This window comes from Syzygium oleosum, unplaced genomic scaffold (assembly GCF_021117445.2).
Source record: "Syzygium oleosum isolate NSW1041296 unplaced genomic scaffold, Sole_v2.1 Sole_v2.01, whole genome shotgun sequence".
NCBI classification, from domain to species: Eukaryota; Viridiplantae; Streptophyta; class Magnoliopsida; order Myrtales; family Myrtaceae; genus Syzygium; species Syzygium oleosum.
The window spans coordinates 34263188-34287087 of record NW_026607485.1 but is presented as its reverse complement, the minus strand read 5'-3'; the positions used below and the strand labels follow the sequence as shown (position 1 = coordinate 34287087).

Below are 23900 nucleotides of genomic sequence, written 5' to 3'. Positions count from 1 at the left end.
ATTTTGTGAGAACATTGTCACTAGTTTAGCCAGCATGATGTCCTATGACTTCTCTGAGATTTAGCGAAAGCTCTCCTCTCCCAATTTAGGTATATATAATACATCTAGGAGCATTGCTCTCTTGATCTAAATCTAGATCTTGGAGTTTTTTTAGAGATGTTTGATCTGTGATGATATAACATGTTGTTATTGTCTCCATATGGGATAGTGTTGAGGACACCGAACATACGCATGCACAGCAACCCATAATTTCCGGAAGGGCAGATCTCGGCTCGTGCCCATCACTAATGGTTCCGGTGATCGACCACCGATTGTTTTTTGATGCTATGACAAGTCTGGTCTGTTGGGATGGAAGCGTGATTATAGTTGCAAGCCGTACTCTTTTGTTATTTGGGTTTGTTTTGTTTTGCTGCTCTTTTGGGACTTGCTTTGCTTAAAAGATTTTTATATTCCTCTCATGTTTGATTATGACAAATGAATGAAATTTTCTTACGACAAAAAAAATATATTGTCACTAATCTCATGATGTGCATAAAAATACGAGTCAAAATTCAAATGGATGATTAAAATATCGAGTTATTACACTTGGATATATATATATATATATATATATATATATATATATTATGAATAAATTATGATTTTTGTCCCGCGAAATTCTCTCCATACACGTGCTGATAAAAAGTTGAGATTGGAAACATTAACTGACATTATTTTCTCCGATCCAATCTCCGTAATGGCATTAACAATTGACCCGTGGGAAGCATGGTGTTACTAAAAATGTCCAAAAGGGTCTCACCTGATTTCCACGTTGAGAATTAACAAACGAAACCAACATGTGATGCGACCTTCAAAACAGGATCGATGTCAGCAATTGCATGAGAGCAAAAGTAAGTATAAAAGCCACCAAGCACCCTGCTGAAGAAGAAGAAGAAGAAGAAGCCAATACAATGCCTGTGACCACTACCCTATTGAACAACTCTCTCTATCACCACCGTCCCCATCTTCTCTTCTCTTCTTCTCCCTCCTCCAAGCTCCCGTGGTTCCGTTCCCGCTTGGCCCCTCGCCGACTCCGAAGCTTCGGACCTCTGTCCATTCGCTCCGCCGCGAATGCCGCGATCCATGAAGCTGCCGATGCCGATGCCGGCATGGACCCGGTGCAGAGGCTCCTCATGTTTGCGGACGAGTCTGTAACTTTCCCCTCCACCTTTTTTCCCAGTGATTTTTGTTTCAACTCATGAGGATCATTGAAGTTTCAACGTTGTTTGGACGAGATTAGGCAGTTCTTATCTTATGCAATGATCATGGACGACAATCATTTCGCCCCATGAAATGGCCGCGTTGCCTCACCTCTAAAGAAACATTTAAAACCCGCAACAAGTGAGTTTGGGAATGGATTCAGTCATTCTTACTCCCTTACTCACCCCGCCCATACCATAGCTATTTTGAACATTAAAACCTATGTTATGTGGTTTATATATTGGAGGCCTTTATTGTCTTTTTTCTTACTCTACTAACTGATAATCATTCTTCGATTGAAAAATTGCATGGTAGCACATCTAGATAAGTCTTTTTAATCATAGTTAAAGTTCAACACAAAGACTGGGCAAGATGCAATGGTCGGGGAAATCATAATGCTCAGTGGGGGTGGGGACGGGGCGTACAAACTTGCCTTGCGTGGTGCAAGGGTCAATATGGTGTCATCTGATATCGCAGGGCAGGATTGATATGGCTCCATCATTAGGCAAGAGTCGCAGGCTGCGAAGGTGTTGCTGCACGCTCTTTACTTTCGGCATTCATATGCTTGTGCTTCCAACGAACAGTTATAGTGACTAACTTTAGCTATCGTTCATGACGATATCTTCCCTCTGGGTCCGACTTAACATCACGTGTACGTAGGAGCATGTTAGTACAAGTTTTGGTTTCGGTTGATTTCGGGATCTTTTCACAAGCGCTCTAATGTCCAAGTTATTCTGCATCTCTCTCACATGTGATCTCGCACGGTTAGGTTATCAAGCTTAACTATTTATATATGCTTGACCTTTTGTCCTTCGTGCTTTTCTCAGTTTGTTTTGATGTTACCATTACTGTGGCTTCTTGCAGATGCATTTTGGTTGACGAAAATGATCGGGTTGCCGGTCATGAATCGAAATATAATTGTAAGGCGATTTTTCTTGGTGCATGTTAGTCGAGTGTATTTCGTGGTTTGAATCTGCATGATTTGTAGCCTTTCTTCCTCCTATCCTATTCTGCACGATCTCGCTAGATTATGGACGATAACACTGCTTTATTTAATTGATTATCTACCGGCTTACACACGGGGCGCCACATGTATGTGCGGATATAGAGGCTTCAGCTTTTTTAACTATTTTGAGTGTGTGCATTATAGAATAAATGCACGTGAGGGATTAATCTAGAGTTTCCCTCTTCTTGATCTACTCATTAATGGTTCTCCTGCTCACTTCTGGTTTTAATATGTGATGCTTTTGGGAAACTGCAGGTCACTTAATGGAAAGGATTGAGAAAGAAAATCTGTTGCATAGATCTTTCAGTGTTTTCTTGTTCAACTCAAAGTACGAGTTACTGCTTCAGGTGTGTAGCTATATACTTCAAGAATGCAGCCTATACACGTGATGAGAATGAGCATTTGGAAGCGAGTGGCTTCTTTTCATCGTCATCTTCAATAAGTCATCGAGTCGTTCATCATATTCATTCCAAAACATGTCGGGAAAACTTATTTGCTACTGAAGATAGAGCAGTAGTTTATAGTTTTTTTTAATGCTTTGATATGTGATGATAGTCACTGGCCTAAAGATATTATTTGCCCTTACTATTTGTGCTCCTGAGTTTAAAACAAATATACCTCGAAGATACACACCGAAGTCACGGAGAAACGAGTATAGCAATTACTCAATTTCCCTCTTGGAACTTCACCTTGAATGTATTGTTAAACTTGCGTGTGAAAAGAAAAGAAGAAAGAATGTCATGAAGAAAAGAGAGTTGTTGTTATGAATAGTTGTGATGAACAATGTATAATTTGGTCATATTTACAGATACCCAATCAACACATATTTTTGGAATAGTTACCTTATCCGAACCATCACCGCTTTCATGATTGACCATTTCTTCTCTTAATGACAACAATTACTTTTTTTCATATCCAATAATCACTTCCTTTTATGTCTAACAATCACATCTTTACATGATAACAAACTATTTCAACAAAACTTATCAATCGATGGGTAAATAATCCCACAATACCGACAATTTTGTATGTTGAGCTACCTTGATCAGATTCGACTAAGTAGGAGTCTTAGTTGCGGTGGACTCAGTTTTAGGACCCTTGTCTGAAGCAGTGTGTGCATTCATTCCAAGGATGGTAAAGGAGAGGTAGCTTCATGTTTACATGGGATCGAATTGTTTATATATGATTTGGCTGTTTTTTGAGTGACTGTCCTGTCAAAACTCTAAGGTTGGACGTTTTAATTAGTGTCAGTGAGGTCAACTAGCACTTAACCATTTTGAGGAAGAATGTTTTTATGCTTGAGCTGTTGGGTAAATTGACGGTATCATGTCTCTGGACAGCAACGATCAGCGACGAAGGTAACTTTCCCCCTTGTGTGGACAAACACCTGCTGCAGTCATCCCTTGTACCGGGAGTCCGAGCTTATCGAAGAGAATGCTCTGGGTAATAATAACCACTCTAGATGCACTTTGATCTTTTAACCTTGGTTTTATACCTTAAATTAGTGAGTACTACTCGATGTCGTGAAATGCTGATCTCTTTTATATGATTGCCAGGTGTGAGGATTGCCGCACAGAGGAAGCTCTTGGATGAGTTGGGTCTTTATGCTGAGGATGTGCCAGTTGATCAATTCATCCCACTAACTCGCATGCTGTATAAGGCACCTTCTGATGGCAAGTGGGGGGAGCATGAACGTGAGTACACTTACTTCCACACGCCCTGTATTTTCCAACTTCACTCTTGCGGCACCTGGGTTTTTTTGGTTTTATTCATACTCTCTGCAAGCAGCGAACTTAAGATTGTGTAAACTGAGCTGCATTCTCGACTTGCAGTTGACCACTTGCTCGTCATTGTTCGAGATGTCATCGTCCATCCAAACCCCGATGAAGTCGCCGACGTCAAATACGTGAACAGGGGGCAGCTAAGAGAGCTGGTGAGGAAAGTTGATGCTGGTGAGGATGGTCTGAAGCTGTCACCCTGGTTCAGACTAATTGTGGACAATTTCTTATTCAAGTGGTGGGATCATGTCGAAGAAGGGACTCTCAAACAGGCTGCTGATATTGAGAACATTCATAAGCTCACTTAAAAGGTCTGTTAGGAACGAACACTTCTCGTAACGGCATCCTCGCCGCTGTATCTCAATAAAGTCGCATGTTGAAAGGTTCTGAAGCAGCTTGCGCTATGTGGTTATTCAATTATGATCGGTTCTCTTTTCGGTCGAACTCTTCTCTTCGCACTTGGTTTTTATGGAACCTCTAGTTATGCCAAGACACACATTTGGATATTTGTCTGTGATATCAATGATATCCCTTCCTCTTGTGAATTTCATGATGTTTGCAGACATACCCCATAACAATTTGCAGATCTTAATATGGATTGATTTCGGAATCAGTCCGAAGAAATGGAATGCAGGCAAACAAGCATTGAACTGCTATGAAGGCAAAGTCGAATAGGGCCTTCGGAGCTATTGAGCCATACACTCGTATTGAGCACAAGATCATAGAAGCAAGAAATTGCCGTCTCTTCCATTTGAGAGTGCAATCTGAACTGAAGAGAGGAAATAGTGGACTGCTTTACTCAGTTAATTCAGATAACGAGAGTAATTCTATTAAAACACCCACTTTATTTGATACGAAATTTCTTTTAAAAATTGGATAAGGAACGAGTTCATGTAACTTATTAATTCATCATTTCAGTTTTTGTATTTCAAATTAAAGTTAAGTTCAACATAAACTTGGGTCGAGACAAAGGGGTTGGGGAAATCCCTATGCTCGGAGGGGTGGGGACGTGATGCGTAAAATTTTCCATTTAAGAGTAAAATCTAAGAGCCGGCGATGGTCGGCCGGCCCTAATCCAAAAACAAAAAAAAAGTAAAGAAAAGGGAAAAAAATATAAAAATATAAAAAAAAAAATCAAAATATTATTAAAAATGTCCACGTCATCGCTTGTCGTGCCATGTTAGCAATTTTTGGCCAAAATTAGCCGGATGGACTCAATTGGCAAATTGTCAAAATATTTTATGACTCAATTGGTAAAATCAAAAGATTTAAGACTGAATTGGCAAAAGTGTAATAGGTTTATGACTCTTTGGATAATTTTTCCCAAATATGGGACATCTAACTTATTGCGAGGCAGAGTTGAGAGATGCAACCCTCCCACCCGCCCAGCCCCATTGCCAACCCTAGAAATGGTTTTGCCATGAGTCACCAATCGGAGTTTATAAATTTGAAATTTCAAGAAGATATTGCATTGTTTGATGTTGCATATAATTGCTTTATTATAACGTGATTGACTTGTTTCTCTACACAAGAGATGTAATCATTTCATCAAGTATGTCCTCATACTCAATAATACATAATTTTAGCATCATTTTCTCCCTTGTTTTTTCAGATAGAAAATGCCTCTTCTGAAAATCAAATTATCACGAAAATACTACACCAAATGGAGTGAAGAACCACAAACCTTTTAATTATTATAATTAGGGTTAATACCACGAAAAACTCTAAACTGGTACACTTGTGACAGATTTACCCCAAACTATTTTTTTGATCACAAAAATCCCAAACTGGTACATCTGTGACAATTTTACCCCGAACTATTTTTTTGACCACCAAAAATCCCAAACTGGTACACGTGTGACAATTTTACCCCGAACTAATTTTTTAATAATATTTTTTTTTCGATTTTTTTAGTTTTTCTTTTCTTTTTCCTTTCTTTTTTTTTTCCTTCAACTTCAACCTCTGGCCGGTCGCCGGTCCGGCAACTGGCCAGAAGTGGGGGCTGGCGAGGTCGGCCCCGCCGGCCGCTGGCGTGGCCGACCTTGCCATTGCTAGGCGAGGCCGACCTCGCCGACAACTGGCAAGGTCAGCCTTGCCCCGGCCCTGGCAAGAGGTCGTCCTCGCCGTCGCTGGCGAGGCTTGGCCTCGCCGGCAACTGGTGTGGCGAGGTCAGCCTCGCCCAAAAGCGGCGAGGTCGAACCTCGCCAGTGACGGCGAGGACGACCCCTCGCCAGTTGCCGGCAAGGGGTCGCCCTCGCCAGTTGCCGGCAAGGGGTCGCCCTCGCCGCTTCTGGGCGAGGTTGACCTTGCCAGTTGCCGGCAAGGTCGGCCTCGCCATCTGCCGGCGGGGCCGACCTCGCCGGTCAGAGGTTGAAGATGAAGGAAAAAAAAAAAGAAAAAGAAAGGAAAAAGAAAAGATAAGAAAAACTAAAAAAATTCGAAAAAATTCGAAAAAATAAAAAATAATATTAAAAAATTAATTCGGGGTAAAATTGTCATAGGTGTACCAGTTTGGGGTTTTTGGTGGTCAAAAAAATAGTTCGGGGTAAAATTGTCACAGATGTACCAGTTTGAGATTTTTTATGGTCAAAAAAATAATTTGGGGTAAATCTATCACAAGTGTACTAGTTTAGGATTTTTCGTGGTATTAACCCTTATAATTATATCCTAAACCTTTCTAACAAGATACAATCAAGTACGACAAGCCACCACTTCCCCAACGTTCTCACGTGGGAGACACGACGGCTACCGCATGGACAAAATTTTCAACTGATAGATAGATGGTTCTTCCTATAGAAGGATTTGATTGCACTTTACTGGCAAGGTCTATGACTTTGTTTACTTTAATGTTATTTTTCATGCAATAGAATAGATTGTAACAGAAACCATGATTTCACTTAAGGAAAAGGAATCATAAATCTTTGGGTTAATATCACGAAAAATCCCAAACTGATATACATGTGACAATTTTACCCCAAATTAATTTTTTGATAATCAAAAACCCCAAACTGGTGCACTTGTAACAATTTTACCTCAAACTAATTTTTTGATCACTAAAAACCTTAAACTGGTACATTTGTGACAAATTTACCCTCCGTTAGTGTTTGTTAAATTGGATTAATATCACGAAAAACCACAAATTGAAAAACTTATGGCAAACAGAGGGGTAAAATCCCAAACTGGTACACCTGTCAACTACCACGTGTCATCAAACTTAGCAATTTGACAATAAAATTTAATGGAAACTAATGAAGGACAAATTTGTCGCATGTGTACCAGTCTGAGATTTTTTGTGATAAAAAAATTAGTTCGGAGTAAAATTATCACAGGTATACCAGTGTGGGACTTTTGGTGGTCAAAAAAATAATTCGGGATAAAATTATTACAGGTGTACTAGTTTGGGGTTTTTTGTGATAAAAAAATAGTTCATGGTCAAATTGTCATGGGTGTACCAGTTTGAAGTTTTTCGTTGTATTAACCCTAAATCTTTCTACTTATAGATTTTTGAGTACCCATTCCATTCCGTGGACCTTACCAAACAAATGAAAAAAATGAATGAGCATTCCTATGAGATGCCAGCTCGTTCGTGTCGGGTCCGGCTTCTACCGTGTGGCCACGAGAGATGCATGCCCAAAGGCCCAACGTAGAAGGTGCTTGCGGTTTATTGTTGGTTCGATCTAATCCTTGCTCCTAGGGCGGGGATGAAGATAAGAGAACACAAAGCGCTGTTAACACATGATGCGAATGAAAAGATTCATGAGCCGATTGTGGGGATAATTATCCAAAAAGTCATAAACTTTATGTACAATGACTAATTTAGTTATAAACTTTTCAATTGTAGCAATTTAGTCCTAAATTTATTGTACGGCAGCCAATTTAATCTTAAACCTTTTAACCGTGACAATTCAGTTCTAAACCTTTTGACAATTTAGTTTTAAACCTTTTTAAGGATTTGTCAATGTAGTTCTTCAAAGTAATTTTGGCCCGGAAATCGCCGAAGGACTATATCGACAAATCGTTAAAAAGTTTAGGATTAAATTGTCAAATCCTTAAAAAGTTTAGGATTAAATTGACATAATTGAAGATTTTGGATTGAATTGGCCGAAGTACAATACGTTCAGGATTGAATTGGCCGTTATATAATAGGTTTAGGATTTTTTGGATAATTTTCCTGCCGATTGTGTTCACAAGGATCAGGATCCAAAAAAGAAGTCATTTTCTCCTGGATGATCGCTCGGATTCAAGGGGGTTTCCAATTATGTGGATGGGAAAGATGCGAAGGGAATCGAAGATGGTCGAAGAAACGATGCACCCAAACAAAGAGCTGTCGATCCACTGTTTTTGACATGTGAATCATGCCTCACCACAAAAAACAAAATAATAAAAGAAGAAGCACAAAAGGACAACCTTAATTCCTAATCCTAGAAAGCTATACGAAATCTCCCCCTCACAGCCGACTAAATTTGTTATCAATCACTGCGACACACCAACCGACTTTTACCCAACTTTTTTTTTAAAAAAAAAAATCCCAAATTGGTACATGGATATCACGTTGGTAGGAATGAAAAGATAAAGTCTCCTTCGTGACTCTAGATAGTATTCAACTTCCTTTAGTTAAGCGCAAGAGAATGGATAAAAGAAGAAAAAAGACAATAGCAGCAGATCAAAAATTGGCATCGCCATTCTATAGCAGCGACCTTACCACACACCATTACCACCGGCCATTTCACTCGAATTTGTGGTACGAAATTTATTCTATACTAATTTTTTGATCACTAAAAGCCACAAACTGATATATCTATAATAAATTTACCTTCCCTTATTTTCCGTTAAATCTTATTATCAAATTACTGAATTAGCTGGCACGTGACAGTTAATGAATGTGCTAGTTTGGAGTTTGCAGAGGTACCGGTTTGTGATTTTTCGTGATAGTAATCCAATGTAACAGATACTAATGGAGTCTAAATTTATCACAAATGTACGAGTTTGAAGTTTTTAGTACAAATTTTTCGTGATATGAATCTTAATAGAAAAAAAAAGTAAAAAATGAAATGATGACGTAATAAAATGCCACCAACCCCTGCCTTCATCAATGGCGGACGCTCTCTCAGATCAGCGCGAAGCATCCGAGGTTTCCCTCTTCTTCTTCTTCTTCTTCTTCCTCCGACGACGACGGCCCGATGTCGCTGACGACCCGCCTTCCCAGCCCGGCCCTCTTCTCCTCTCGCTGCCGCCGCAAGTTCCCACCTTTCCCTTCCCATGCCGCCCCTGTCCGGCGCTTCGCGAGCCGCCGGGCCTTCGGCAGCGTCCGGGCGTCCGTGTCCGTTCGGTCCCCCGCGAGCACCGCCGTGGGCGGCGCCCCCGACGCCGCGATGGACGCCGTCCAGAGGCGCCTCATGTTCGAGGACGAGTCCGTGCCCTTTTCTCTTTTGAATATCGTTGGCTGACGCCTGAAAAGATTGTGAATTTCGGTTGCTTTTTGGTGCTTTTCTCGTGAGGATTATGATCTCCCATCATGCTTATTCATGGTGTTGTGCGTCTAATTGTCTGCAAGTTTTGGTCTTTGGATAGAACTGAGGCCCTGTGTAGGTGAATCAGGGGGTTATAATGGCTAAATGAGCTGGAATTCTTGGGTGTGATTTAATTTTCATCGTTCTCGCCTATCGAAGCTGAAGAATTTATGCTAGTTTGTGAAGCGGGTGATCGGCGATTCTCGTGGATAGTTCGACAGTATTGGCTGTTTTGATCAGTTGGGTTCTTTTCTGGCTCCATCATTAGGCTAGAGTTGCTGGCTGTGAAGACGTAGCTGCACGCTCTTTGCTTTTGCCATTCATATGCCATGAAATTCTTGCGTGTGATTTTATTTTCATTGTTCTCGCCTATCGAAGCTGAAGAATTTATGCTAGTTTGTGAAGTGGGTGATTGGCCATTCTCGTGGATAATTCGATAGTAGTGGCTGTTCTGATCAGTTGGGTTCGCATGCCTTGTTCCGTTTCTTTTCTGGCTCCATCATTAGGCAAGAGTTGCTGGCTGCAAAGACGTGGCTGCACGCTCTTTGCTTTTACCATTCATATGCTTGCACTTCCAGAGAACAGTCATAGTGACTAACTGCTCGTTATGATATCTTCCCTCCCTTGTCCAGCTCACTGTCATGTGTACGTAGGAACAAGTTAGTGCCAATTTTGGTTTTTGATTGATTTCTGGGTATTTTCTCAAGCCCCTCTAATTTCCAAGTTATTCTGCATCTCTCACGGGGGATCTCGCATGGTTAGGTTATCAAGCTTAAGTATTTAATATATGCTCGACCTTTTATCCTTTGTGCTCTTGTCAGTGTGTTCTGATGTCGTCATTACCGTGGCTTCTTGCAGATGCATTTTGGTTGACGAAAATGATCAGGTTATCGGTCATGAATCGAAATATAATTGTAAGCGATCATTCTTGGTGCATGTCAGTTGAGGGATTTTCTGGGTTTGAATCTGCATGATTTGTAGTCTTTCTTCCTCCTGTCCTATTCTGCATGACCTCACTAAATTGTGGAGGTTAACCCTGCTTTATAAAATTGAATGTATGTGCGGATATAGAGGCTTCAGCTTTTAACCATTTCAAGTGTGTGCATTATAAACTACATGTACCTGATGTGATTAATCTAGAATTCCCCTCTTCCTGATGTACTCATTAATTGTTCTCCTGCTCGCTTCTGATTTTGTTCTGTGATACTTTTGGGAAACTGCAGGTCACTTAATGGAAAAAATTGAAAAGGAAAATCTGTTGCATAGAGCTTTCAGTGTTTTCCTGTTCAACACAAAGTACGAGTTACTGCTTCAGGTATGAAGCTAATGTACGGCTAGAATACAGTGCATACCCATGACGAGAGTGAGCGTTTGGAAGCGAATGACTACTTTTCCTTATCTTCTTCAATAACTCATTCAGTCTTTCATCATCATTGTTTTCATTAAGAAACTTATCAGGGAAGACGTAAGTAATCCCACAATATGGACAATCTTGTATGTCGAACTACTTTAATGAAATTTGACTAATAGTGGGAGTCTTATTTGCGGTGGACTCAGTTTACATGTGTTTTTCTGAAGCAGTGCATGCATTAATTTCAAGGATGCTAGGGGAGAGGTAGATTCATGTTTGCATTGGATTGAATTGTCTTAGAATCCCTTGCCTTTTTATGATTTGGCTGTTTTCTGCGTGACTGCATTGGTAAAACTCCAAAGTTGAACATGTCAAATTAAGACCTACATTATATTAGCAAAAAACAGAGAAGTGGGATGCTTAAAAACTGCTACACTAATCAATATATGCTTTACCTATAACGGTCCTTTTATTTTGCGCATTCAAGTTTCTCCTATCCCATCTTAGTGTCAGTGTGGTCAGCTATCACTTAACTATTTTGTGGAAGAACGTTTTCATCCTTTTTCTTTTTTTGGTTGAAAATGTTTTCATCCTTGAGCTGTTAGGTAAATTGACTGTGTCATGTATCTGGACAGCAACGATCTGCGACAAAGGTAACTTTCCCCCTTGTATGGACAAACACCTGCTGCAGTCATCCCTTGTACCGGGAGTCCGAGCTTATCGATGAGAACGCTTTGGGTAATAAACACCACTCTAGATGCATTTTTTGTAAAGTTGCTATATACCTTAAATTATTGAATGCTACTCAGTGTCGTGAAATGCTGATCTCTTTTATATGATTGCCAGGTGTCAGGAATGCTGCACAGAGGAAGCTCTTGGATGAGTTGGGTATTCCTGCTGAGGATGTGCCAGTTGATCAATTCATCCCACTAAGTCGTATGTTGTATAAGGCTCCTTCTGACGGCAAGTGGGGAGAACATGAACGTGAGTACATTTACTTTACACGCCCTATATTTCCCAAGTTCACTCTTGCGGTACTTGGGTTGATTTGCTTTTATTCATATTGCCTGCAAGCTACGACCTTAAGATGTCTGTAAACTGAGTTGCATTCTTGATTTGCAGTTGACTACTTGCTCTTCATTGTTCGAGATGTCGGTGTCCATCCAAATCCTGATGAAGTCGCCGATGTCAAATATGTGAACAGGGAGCAGCTAAAAGAGCTGCTGAGGAAAGTCGATGCTGGTGAGGAAGGTCTGAAGCTGTCACCCTGGTTCAGACTAGTCGTGGACAATTTCTTGTTTAAGTGGTGGGATCACGTCGAAAAAGGGACTCTCAAGGAAGCTGCTGATATGGAAAACATTCACAAGCTCACTTAAGATCGGCTAGAAACGAACACTTCTAGGAGTTATGCTGATAACAGCATCCTCAACTGCCATATATCAATAAAGTCACATGTTGAAAGGTTTCGAAGTAGTGGGCATTATGTGGTTATTTAATCATGGTCTGCTCTTTTTTTAGTTGAAAGCTGCTCTTCTGCCTTGGTTCTTATACCAAGATATGCTTCTGGTTTTTGGTCTATTATATCAATGATATCCCTTTATTTTGTGAATCTCATGATGTTTGCAGGCAAGTCCATCATCCTGGTTGTAGGTTGTAGATTTACGTCGAGGTGTCTTATGTTGTACAAAATGTTAAGGGTGTTCATTTCAGCTATACATAAAAGCAACCATTTCCAGGAAAGCTGTGTCATCCTGCATAAGAAAACTGAGAAACTGAGTGAAGATTACGAAATTATACCTCTGGATGACACACTTTGAAGTAGAAAAAAACAATTGCACAAGGCATAAATTGACCCCTGTTTTTTCTGACGTCGTCCGATTGGATAATCATGTGCTTGTCTCAGTAATCAATCGGGCCTGCAAATTTGAAAATCGCACGAGAGGGGGATATCACTGATATCATGAACGATCGACAGAATGCCAATAAACAAGTATTGAACTTCTTCGAAGGCAAAGTCGAATGGGGCCTTCGGAACGCATGAAGTGAGTCTATATTCTAACCGTAGAAATTGCTGTCACTTCCCTTTCTTATGCTTTGACAGAGAGGGAAAAAAAGGAAACCCCCTTTTAGGGTGTAGACATTGGAATGTTGTCTGGACAACTTGGCCTGTCTACAAGACTGTATCAAGCTTTTCTTTCCTTGCCTTTTTTTTCGTTCTTCTTTTTCGGAGTCTTGTTAGAGTTGTGAATGCGAAACTCAGCATCTCGAGTGGCTGATGAGCAAGGATTAGTCAAAATAGACGTTTGGAGTGACTTGAAGATTGGATCAGTAAGGGTGTGCGTGACAACGATTCTGTGCTCGGGAACTGATTCTGCTTAGAAATGATTTTTTTTTATTCTGTGCCTAGGAATAATTTCTAAGCATTTGAAAGCGTTTGGTAATTACCCAAAATTTCTATTCTTAGAATAGAAAAAAACAAAAATGGGTTTAGTAACTATACAGAATTTCTTTTTATTAATAATATTTTGAATTTTTTAATATTTCTTTCTCTTTTTTTTTTCTTTTTCTTCCCTTCCTTGGCTATGGTCGGTTGCCGGCGCCAGCAAATGGCCACAGGCTAGGGCCGGCGAGGTCAGCCTCGCCTTGGCCAGGCGAGGCCGACCTCACTGTCGCGACCAAGGTCCCTCGCCTAGGTGGCGACGGTGAGGTCGGCCTCGCCATGGCTGGGCGAGGCCTCACCATCGCGGCCGCAAGCCGCCCTCGCCGGCCCTGGCCTATGGCCGATCATCGGTGGCAGGTCGAAAAGAAGAAGAACAATAAACCAAGAAAGAAGAAGAAAATCAAGAAGAATCAGAAATCGAAAAATTGTTCAAGAATCAAGAAAAATATGTTGCTTCTTGATTTTGTTCCAAAACTGATTCTGGGAACAATTTTTTGCAAATTTGTGTCCGGGCACAAAAAATTTAATAAATGGATTTCTGTTCCCAAACTGATTCTGGGAACAAAAGAACAAAGTTTTTACTATTTGGCAACTTGTCAAACGGGCCCTAAATGTTGCCAGCCAGATTTTTGTCAAGAGGGTGTTGGCGCCAGATTGCACTTTCCATAAACGATCATGATCCATCATATTTATGATGCAATCCTCTTCAAGAAATAAATATTTAGAGATGATTCCCCCCCTTTTTTCTTTTTTGGCTCAAGGGATGATTTACTTATTCAAGAATGCAATCTGAACGGAAGAGAGGAAATAGGGGGCTCTCCTCAGTCCTCCTCATATATCGACAGGGATGATTGATTCACCTCTCTTTGCTTCCTTCTCTTCCACCTCAAAAATTTCAAACAGTTTTGTCAATCAAAATTCACCTTTTGTCGTTTTAAGTTTTTCTGTTCACTGCCCTTTAGTCCTTTTCTCTGAAAAAACCATGCTCTCTGGTCAAGATGTTTACAAGATCGTTGCAGCGATCACGCCCTTGTACGTGGCCATGATCTTAGCCCTCTGTTCGGTTTTGGAAGATCTTCACCCCACAACAGTGCGCCGGCATCAACAATTACATGGCCACTTTCGCTGTCCCCGTCCTTTCCTTCATGTGATCGCAACTTGCAACTTCTACAACATGAATTATCGCTTTCTTGGAGCTGACACTCTCCAGAAAGTGGTGATTCTAGCCTCTCTTGTACTGTGGTCAATCTTTAGTCAAAATGGGAGCCTCGAGTGGGTGATATCTTTCTTCTCCCTCTCCACCCTTCCAAACACTCTGATCATAGGCATTCCTCTCCTCCAGGCCATGTACGGAGATTCCTCAAGTAGTCTGATGGTTCAAATAGTGGTCCTGCAGGTTTTATTCTGGTTTCCCCTCTTGCTTATCTTGTTTGAATATAGAGGTGCAATAATCCTAGTCAATGAACACTTGCCCGATTGCTCTCGGGCCATAACCTCCATCAGGGTTGATCCTGATGTTGTTTCGCCCAATGGTCGTGAATCATTAGGGGCGAAGACCGAGACAGATGATAATGGTAAGGACCACGTAGGGGTCAGGAGATCCCCCGCTGCATCTATGGAGTCCACACTCAATAAATCCTTTGAACAATTGAGTTCCGTAACAACAACCTCATGTGCATCAAACCTGTCAAGGGTAGAGATTTGTTCATTGCGGTCTTGGTCAAGAACATCAAGCCTTAATAAACCGGATGGTCATTATGAAAGCCATGAACACGAATTTGGTGGGAGTGCAGAGGCTGCATTTTCCTTACATGGTTCAAAATCAGCAAATGCAGAAGCTGATCGGATTATTGATGCAGAAACCACTCGTATTGGCAAGAGAAGTTATAGGGGAAGGAATCAGAGCAGCAAGTTGACAAGTGGCTTCCCGTTTCCATTGCACCAGCCTTCTCACCCGATTTTTATGACGTCCACCAGCAAGGTGCCAATGATGTTCAATGACAGTAATTAACTCCAGTGCAGTGTCTACTAAGGGGCTTCACATGTTTGCTTGGGGCTCGAGTGCAGACAAGTCGAGACACGCCGGTTCTAGGGTCGCACATTGTTCTTTTGATCTTGGTGTTCAAGAGGAAACAGCTACTTTTGCAGGTTCTTTTAAAACCTTAACATCCCCTTCACTAGTCATAACTCACAAATTACGTGGCATCCAAAGTGTGTTTCAAGGAGAGCATTGAGAGCCCAACAGATTCTGTTGCATCGCATTAACAATGGTTTAGGATTGTGCAAGAAATGTTTTATGATTTGGAAAGTGAAGCCATCACATCATCAAATGCTTCGCAGTCGTATTTGATGCTTGCTTTTTATATCTTTTTTATTCTCTCTCTGTCAAGAGTATAATCGAGTCCATCTTGAGTATAATCAATATATGTATGGCATCTAATGCAGGCAGTCAAAATTTTCGAGCAAGATTGAATGAACATGCAGAGAATACATCTGAGATAAGTTATAAAGAAAGGAATGCAGTGAATACTGAGCTTGGGACACCTCCAATAAGTGTGATGACAAGATTCATTGTATTGATGGTTTGGAGGAAGCTCATTCGAAACCCTAACTTATACGCCAGTATATTCGGTCTTGCTTGGTCTCTACTTTCATTCAAGTATGCTGTCTCTCCCTCTCAAAGTCTAAACTTGTGGCAGAATTCGGGATTTTTTGCATTCAGAACCTTGATTATTTGGAAAATATAATCAAGAATTCACTTGTCCTTCCTTCCTAATTGCAGGTTGCACCTCCATTTGCCTCTGATTGTCAAAGGGTCAGTACAAATACTCTCGGATACAAGTCTCGGAATGGCAATGTTCAGTCTAGGTACTTATACCGTACACACATTCAATCATCTGTGATTGATGCTCTCCCTGTATGGATGACTTCACACTAACGTACTTGAGCAAACAGGTTTATTCATGGGATCGCAGCCGAAATTGATGCCTTGTGGATGTTCGTTAGCGACATTAGCCATGGCCTTGAGGTGCATAGTAGGACCTCTAGTGGCTGCAGCTACTTCCGCTGCGCTGGGTCTTCGTGGCGATCTTTTACGTATATCGATTGTACAGGTAAAGTAAGTTACTGTTAATTAAGTGACATTCTTGTATTATATGCAGGCATCTGAAAAGCTTTGAAACATCACAGTTCTTGTAAATTGCAGGCCACCCTTCCGGCATCGATTATTCCATTTGTATTTGCTAGCAAAGTACATACCGATATGATGAGTATTTCGTAAGTTTATTCTCCAATTACTGTTCGTGTCAATCGATTAGCTTGTCGTAGGCTAACATTAAGGTGTATGTCATGATATGCAGGGTTATCTTTGGAATACCGGTGGCATTGCTCTATTATGCGGTTCTTGCAGCGTTCTAGTATCAAAGCTTGAGTGAATTAAGCTCCATGCAGAGCAAAGAAGGAGATGGTCGAAGATGATGTCTTCATAATAAGCTATTAGTTCTCAGACTGTAAACAGAGATACTCATTTGGCCACTCTCAGTGTTGTTAGTCTGCGTTATACAAGTTTCTACGTACTTCTTTCGTTTATGGGGTGAAGATGTATCTTGCATGTCATAACATTTCTAGATTTAGTAATGCAAGAACAGCGAACTTCATACCGTAGATGTCAAATACTTTACTAGCTACAAGTATTAGGAGAAAAATTCTATACAATGTGTTTTCTATATATAAGAAATGGTTGGGAATTTATGCGCGATAATTTCAAGCACATCTTAGGGTGTCCAAATTTATATAAAGTAATGAATGATAAATCTTGTTTCAAAGTTACGCGCTTTTTGATGATCAAATATTTTAGGGAAAACATGCGTCTGATATGCTTTATTATATTTTGATTGAAATTCTGGTGCAATGAACATCTCTATCCTTTTATGTTTCGGATTGATTTATTATGTTGTGCTCTTTTACGCATTACTAACAACAAAAAATCAACTACAACCACCGCCCGCAGCGGCTGTGTTGGTTCGCGCTCTCTGCCCCTCACGAAAGGTGGGGAGTTAGAATCCCAGCCTAGTCGTCAGGGATTCTTAAGTGTGGCGCCGTGGTGGTGGGTCCTGCGCTAGCGTCACCCCGGGTTTACGTCGCCGGCTGTCGGCTATACGGCGGTTCCCGGGTCATAAAAAAAAAAAAAATCAACTACACATTTTGTCCCTCTATAAGATTTTTGGTCCCATCACCAACTATGCTTTCGATGCACGGGACAAACAACGAGAATCATATGACTTAATGTGGTTGTGACCAGTAGTTCACATTTATAATCCTCTCAAGCACCCAATATTCGATACCATTGCTTAGCGATCTTATGGCAAAAACTTAACCTCTATACAGGGAAAATCCTTATGCATGATACCTTCCCAATCCACTAGTGAGAAGTTTTTGCCAGAATAATTGAAGAATCAAAGAAAAGAGACCAAAGGAAGTCGCACTTTTGAATTAGAGAAAAAAAAAAGGGCGAAGGCTCAAATTGACCCCCGTGTTTTTCTACGTCATCCGATCGGATAATCTTGTGCTTGTCTCGGTAATCAATCAAGCCTCCAAATTTGCAAATCGCAAGAGAGGGGGATATCATTGACACCATGAACAATTGACAGAATGCCAGCAAGCAAGCATTGAACTTCTTCAAAGGCAAAGTCGAATAGGGTCTTCAAAGCGCATGAAGTGAGTCTGTATTCTAACCGTAGAAATTGCTCTCTTCCCTTTCTTACGCTTTGACAGAAAGAGAGGGAAAAAGAGGAAACCCCATTTAGGGTGTAAACATTGGAATATCGTCTGGACAACTTGGCCTGTCTACAGGACTGTATCAATGTCACGTCCCAAATCCTACAAGAATAGGGGTAGTGACACGGCCGTCCTTCCTCTTAAAGGACAAAGCCTCAAACCTTATAAAAAAAAAATCAATTTCCAAAAGTCCCCATCAAAAGCGCTCTCGAATTATCGGCCAATAATCGAAAAATCTGAAAAACACGAAAGATTAATGGAATGAGCTACCATGGCCTAGTGAATAATACATTTCTTCCAAGCGGATCAAACAATCACTATGCATCGTTATAAAATGATATCAATTTCACCATCTCAAATTCAATATACAATATATGTAAACTATCGAAAATGTATGATAACTTTCCAACAAAACTCTATACGTACAAGATCAGCTATCAAAACTTACTCAACAATAACAAACAACCATTAAAGGTCTATTCCATTGATTAATCTCATCAATCACACGTAGATGGTCCATTCCATCAACTAATCTTATGCTCATCATCGAACTATAGTCACGTTTAACGCCGTGACAACGGCGACCAAGTTTACCCCCTTGGCTAGGTCTACCACCTATATAGCCGGCGGTTCGGCCCAGAAGTACGTCCTGACAGTATGCATACTCCCCCCTCAATGGGTTCTCGTCATAGGGATATGAGCCATATCAACCAAAACATCTCTCCAACAACGCACAATCAACACCAGAAAGTTATTTCATAAACCAATTTTACAAACCAAATCACATAACCTTCCACAATTCCATTTATCAATTAAAATGCATTTCATAAAACATTTTATAATCAATACGAACTACTTTTGGAAATTCCTTTCACTAAACATTTAACCAAAACATTTACAATTGGTCTTTTTAGACCACTTCATAAAATATTCTAAATTCCTTTTCAATCGACTAAAAATATAGTAAAAGTTCGATCCAATTTATGTAAGAAATATGCTCTTAATAACTCATACTATAGTAAAACTCTACCATTTTCAAGACATGAGTTTGTAAATTCATGGAAGAAATAGTACCACTCACCTGGGACTGCCCCAAAACCAAACAACAATGCTCACTCGAACCGACGATCTCGTAATCCTAACAATTAAACGAGAATCGACCTCAAAACTAAATAAAATACTACGATAACTACGAAACGGCTAAACGATGCTGAATCGCTAACGAAACAAGTCAAAGGCGCCCACAAATCGCTTGTCCAAAGCAATTATCAAAAACCTTCCGCAACAAGGAGCTTGAGCGCGAAATTTAGTTGTGCCAAAACTCTTTTCTTCGAATCACGTTTCAAGCGAGCTTATAGTCAAAAGAAAGCCCATTCAAAGAACTACAAGAACCCTAGCTTGGCCGACCCAAACTCGGGCCAAAAAGCGACGAAAATCAGCATGAAAATTGCTGGTCGCGCACTGTTCACCACGTGCGCTCAACTTCAAAATTTCGTTTCAGGCAAATCGTAAGTCCAAATCGAGTTCCGTAAAATTCCACGGCTCCACGACACCTTAAACTACCAATTCTATATATATATAGCTCAACGACTCAAAAATCAAACTACGCGGCTTGAATTTCACCTAACTCCGAAATTTGAGCCCTAACCCGAAAATTACTCCAATTAAACAAATAATTGGCTTGATTACTCACCAAGCGTTGCGATTCGTAGTTGATTCAACTTGTCAGGACGTTCGGATTGTGAACGTGCGGAAATTTTCTTCTCTCCCTCTGTTTCCCCTTTTCCTCTCTTCTCCACGATCGAGCTCCTCTTACTTCTGGTTTAAGCTCTGCCGCGTTCTGCTTCTTCTTTCCTTTCTTTAAGCTTCCAATGCACGATTTACTGGAGGAGGAAGAAAATGGGCTAGGCTTTGGACTTATAAAATAATGGGTTATTTTATGGCCCATATATTACAATCAAGCTTTTCTTTCCTTCCTCTTTTTTTTTCTTTCCCCTTTTGGAGTCTTGTTTGAGTTGTGAATGCGAGACTCAGCATCTTGAGTGGCTGATGAGCAAGGATTAGTCAAAATAGACGTCAGGAGTGACTCAAAGATTGGATCAGTAAATGTTGCCGTTCAGTCATATGTTGAGAGGGTGTCGACGTAAGATTGCACTTTTCATAAACAATTAGGATCTATCATATTTATGATGTAATCCTCTTTGAGAAATAAATATTCAGGCATGATCCACCTATTTAAGAATGCAATCTGAACTGAAGAGAAGAAACAGGGGACTATTCACTCAGTTCAACCGGGTAGTTGTCATATATGGACAAGGATGATCGATTCATCTCTCTCTATCCTTCTCTTCCAACTCAAAGTTCTCAACAGCATTGTCAATCAAAACCCACCTTTTTCCTTTTCAATTTTTCTATTCATTGCCCTTTATTCCTTTTCTCTGAAAAAACCATGCTCTCTGGTAAGGACATTTACAAGATTGTTGCAGCGATCGTGCCCTTGTACGTGGCCATGATCTTAGCCTATGCCTCTGTTCGGTTTTGGAAGATCTTCACCCCACAACAGTGCGCCGGCATCAACCGATACGTGGCCACTTTCGCTGTCCCTGTCCTTTCCTTCCATGTGATCACATCTTGTGACTTCTATGACATGAATTATCGCTTTCTTGGAGCTGACACTCTCCAGAAAGTGGTGATTCTAGCCCTTCTTGTACTGTGGGTAATCTTCAGCCGAAATACGAGCCTTGAGTGGGTGATATCTTTCTTCTCCCTCTCCACCCTTCCAAACACCTTGATCATAGGCATTCCTCTACTCCAGGCAATGTACGGAGATCCCTCAAGTAGTCTGATGGTTCAAATAGTGGTCCTGCAGGTTTTAATATGGTATACCCTCTTGCTAATCTTGCTTGAATATAGAGGTGCAATGATCCTGTTCAACGAACACTTTCCTGATTGCTCTCCGGCAATAACCTCCATCAGGGTCGATCCTGATGTTGTTTCGCTCAATGGTCATGAATCATTAGAGGTGGAGGCCGAGATAGATGATAATGGCAAGGTCCACGTAATGGTCAGGAGATCCTCCACTTCATCTATGGAGTCCACACTCCGTAAATCCCTCGAACAATTGAGTTCCGTAACAACAAGCCCACGTGCATCAAACCTGTCAGGGGTAGAGATTTATTCATTGCAGTCTTGGTCAAGAACATCAAGCCTCAATAAACCGGACGGTAATTATGGAAGCCAAAAGCACGAATTTAATGGGAGTAAAGAGGCTGCATTTTCCTTACATGATTCAAAATCAGCAAATGCAAAAGCTGATTGGATTGTTGATGTAGGAACCACTCGTGTTGGCAAGAGAAGTTATAGGGGAAGGAATCAGAGCAGCGAGTCGATAAACAGCTTCCCATTTCCATTGCACCAGCCTTCTCACCCGAATTTTATAACATCTATCAGCGCAGTACCAATGATGTTCGCTGATAGTAACTTCAGTGCAGTGCCTGCTAAGGGGCTTCACATGTATGATTGGGGCTCGAGTGCACGCAAGTCGAGACATGCCGGCTCTAGTATCGCACATGGTTCTTCTGATCTTGGTATTCAAGAGGAAACAGCTACTTTTAAAGGTTCTTTCATAACCTTAGCATCCCCTCACTAGTCATAACTCACAAATTACGTGGCATCCAAAGTTTGTTACTAGGAGAGTGTTCAGACCCCAAAAGATTCTGGCACATCGCATCAACAATTGTTGAGGATCGCGCAAGAAATGTTTTATGATTTGGAACGTGAAGCCATCACATCATCAAATGCTTCCCAATCGTATTTGATGATTGCTTTCTTTATCTTTTTATTTCTTTTTCTGTTGGAGTATATTTGAGTCCATCTTGAGTATAATCAATATATGTATGGCATCTAATGCAGGCGGTCAAAATTTTCGAGAAGCATTGAATGAACATGCAGAGAATGCATCTGAGATGATTGATAACGGGAATGCAGTGAATACTGAGCGTGGGTTGCCTTCAATGAGCGTGATGACAAGACTCGTTGTATTGATGGTCTGGAGGAAGCTCATTCGAAACCCTAACGTATACGCCAGTATATTGGGTCTTGCGTGGTCTCTGCTTTCATTCAAGTATGCTGTCTCTCCCTCTCAAAGTCTGAACTTGTGGCAGAATTCGGGGGTTTTTTGCATTCGAAACCTCGACCATTTGGAAAATATGATCAAGAATTCACTTGTCCTTCCTTCCTAATTGCAGGTTGCACCTCGAAATGCCTCTGATCGTCAAAGGGTCGTTACAAATACTCTCGGATACAGGTCTTGGAATGGCAATGTTCAGTCTAGGTAGTTACACAGTACACACATTCAATCATTTGTGATTGATGCTGTCCCTATATGGATGACTTTACACTCATGTACTCAAGCAAACAGGTTTATTCATGGGAACGCAGCCGAAATTGATACCTTGTGGATATCCATTAGCAACATTAGCCATGGCCTTGAGGTTCATAGTAGGACCACTTGTGGCTGCAGCTACTTCGGTTGCGCTGGGTATTCGTGGCCATCTTTTGCGTATATCAATCGTACAGGTAAACTAAGTTATAAGTCAATGAAATGACATTCTTGTATTAGATGTAGGCATCTGAAAAGCTTTGAAACATCACGGTTCTTGTAAATTGCAGGCCGCCCTTCCGGCAGCGGTTATTCCATTTGTATTTGCTAACGAATACAAAGTACATGCCGATATAATGAGTGTTTCGTAAGTATATTCTCCAATTACTGTTCGTGTCAATCGATTAGCTTGTTTGTATGCTAACATTTAGGTGCATGTCATGATATGCAGGGTTATCTTGGGAATACTGATATCATTGCCAGTGGCATTGCTCTATTATGCGGTTCTTGCAGCGATCTAGTATGAAAGCTTGAGTGAATTAAGCTCCATGCAGAGCAAAGAAGAAAATGGTTGAAGATGATGTCTTCATAATATTTTGGGAAAAAACATGTGTCTGATATGTTTAATTAAATTTTGATTGAAATTCTAGTGCACTGAACGTCTTTATCCTTTTATGTTTCAGATTGATTTATTATGTTGTTCTCTTTTACGCATTACTAACAACAAAAAATCAACTATAGATTTTGTCCCTCTATAAGATTTTCGGCCCCATTACCAACTATGCTTTTGACGCGCGGGATGAACAATGAGAATCACAAGACTTAGGCTCCATTTGTTTTGCGAAAAATGAATAATTTGGAAAATATTTCACAAAAATGATCGCTTATATTGCTTGAAATAATTTGTCAATGAAAAATGTTTTCATTATCAACATCAATTTATATCGGAACATTTTTGCGGGTAATGAAAATTTTTCGTTCATTTATTTTTATAAGCGATTCTAGGTCATTTTCTGGCGAGCCCGAACTCATCCCTCGCCTGTGGCCGGCCACCGGCGGGGAAGAAGAAAAAATAAAAAGAAAGAAAAAGGAAAAGAAAAAAAATAATTAAAATATGGTTTTTTAAAAAAATAAAAAATAAAATATTTAAATGAGTGCGCAGAGGAAAATGTGATTTTTCATACCAAACGGCGGAAAATATTTTCCAATTCATTTCCAGATTTCAGCCAAATATCGGAAAATATTGTCATTTTCCTAAAAATATTTTTCAGAAATGTTATATTTTCCGGGAAACAAACGGAACCTCAATTTTTTTTTATGGATTTATAATGCATGGAGATGTTTTAGCAATACAATTTTTTAAAATAATTATCAGAAATATGCTTTCCTAGATTTAATTAAATGGATCGGATCGAGTAT

At 40.4% G+C, this 23900-nt stretch overlaps 3 protein-coding genes and 1 pseudogene across 3 annotated transcripts; all 4 read left to right on the top strand.

The window, feature by feature from the left end:
- Positions 1–878: 878 nt before the first annotated feature.
- On the top strand, positions 879–4331 carry LOC115682482 (isopentenyl-diphosphate Delta-isomerase I-like). Its single transcript, XM_030606721.2, has 6 exons — positions 879–1186; positions 2104–2159; positions 2501–2592; positions 3586–3688; positions 3802–3939; positions 4078–4331. The coding sequence occupies exons 1-6, from the start codon at positions 879–881 to the stop codon at positions 4329–4331; spliced, it is 951 nt and encodes a 316-aa protein (XP_030462581.2).
- Positions 4332–9107: 4776 nt separating this feature from the next.
- Positions 9108–12493, top strand: LOC115682474 (isopentenyl-diphosphate Delta-isomerase I-like). Its single transcript, XM_030606704.2, has 6 exons — positions 9108–9433; positions 10392–10447; positions 10757–10848; positions 11520–11622; positions 11731–11868; positions 12007–12493. The coding sequence occupies exons 1-6, from the start codon at positions 9204–9206 to the stop codon at positions 12258–12260; spliced, it is 873 nt and encodes a 290-aa protein (XP_030462564.1). The 5' UTR covers positions 9108–9203; the 3' UTR covers positions 12261–12493.
- Positions 12494–14306: 1813 nt separating this feature from the next.
- On the top strand, positions 14307–16936 carry LOC115680566 (auxin efflux carrier component 2-like; annotated as a pseudogene).
- A 3451-nt stretch (positions 16937–20387) lies between these two features.
- Positions 20388–23153, top strand: LOC115680555 (auxin efflux carrier component 2-like). The gene is made up of 6 exons (XM_056311293.1): positions 20388–21717; positions 22013–22223; positions 22348–22433; positions 22521–22678; positions 22772–22848; positions 22933–23153. Exons 1-6 carry the CDS (start codon positions 20409–20411, stop codon positions 23000–23002), a joined length of 1911 nt encoding a protein of 636 aa, XP_056167268.1. The 5' UTR covers positions 20388–20408; the 3' UTR covers positions 23003–23153.
- Positions 23154–23900: the final 747 nt, after the last annotated feature.

Bases quoted from the DNA above. Each gene is read 5' to 3' on its own strand.
- LOC115682482 (XM_030606721.2), top strand. From the start codon at position 879: ATGAGAGCAAAAGTAAGTATAAAAGCCACCAAGCACCCTGCTGAAGAA. The intron at 1,187-2,103 runs GTCTGTAACTTT...GGCTTCTTGCAG, and splicing joins CTCCTCATGTTTGCGGACGA to ATGCATTTTGGTTGACGAAA. The intron at 3,940-4,077 runs GTGAGTACACTT...CTCGACTTGCAG, and splicing joins CAAGTGGGGGGAGCATGAAC to TTGACCACTTGCTCGTCATT.
- LOC115682474 (XM_030606704.2), top strand. From the start codon at position 9,204: ATGTCGCTGACGACCCGCCTTCCCAGCCCGGCCCTCTTCTCCTCTCGC. The intron at 9,434-10,391 runs GTCCGTGCCCTT...GGCTTCTTGCAG, and splicing joins CGCCTCATGTTCGAGGACGA to ATGCATTTTGGTTGACGAAA. The intron at 10,448-10,756 runs GTAAGCGATCAT...GGGAAACTGCAG, and splicing joins TCATGAATCGAAATATAATT to GTCACTTAATGGAAAAAATT.
- LOC115680555 (XM_056311293.1), top strand. From the start codon at position 20,409: ATGGACAAGGATGATCGATTCATCTCTCTCTATCCTTCTCTTCCAACT. The intron at 22,224-22,347 runs GTATGCTGTCTC...TCCTAATTGCAG, and splicing joins TGGTCTCTGCTTTCATTCAA to GTTGCACCTCGAAATGCCTC. The intron at 22,849-22,932 runs GTAAGTATATTC...CATGATATGCAG, and splicing joins GCCGATATAATGAGTGTTTC to GGTTATCTTGGGAATACTGA.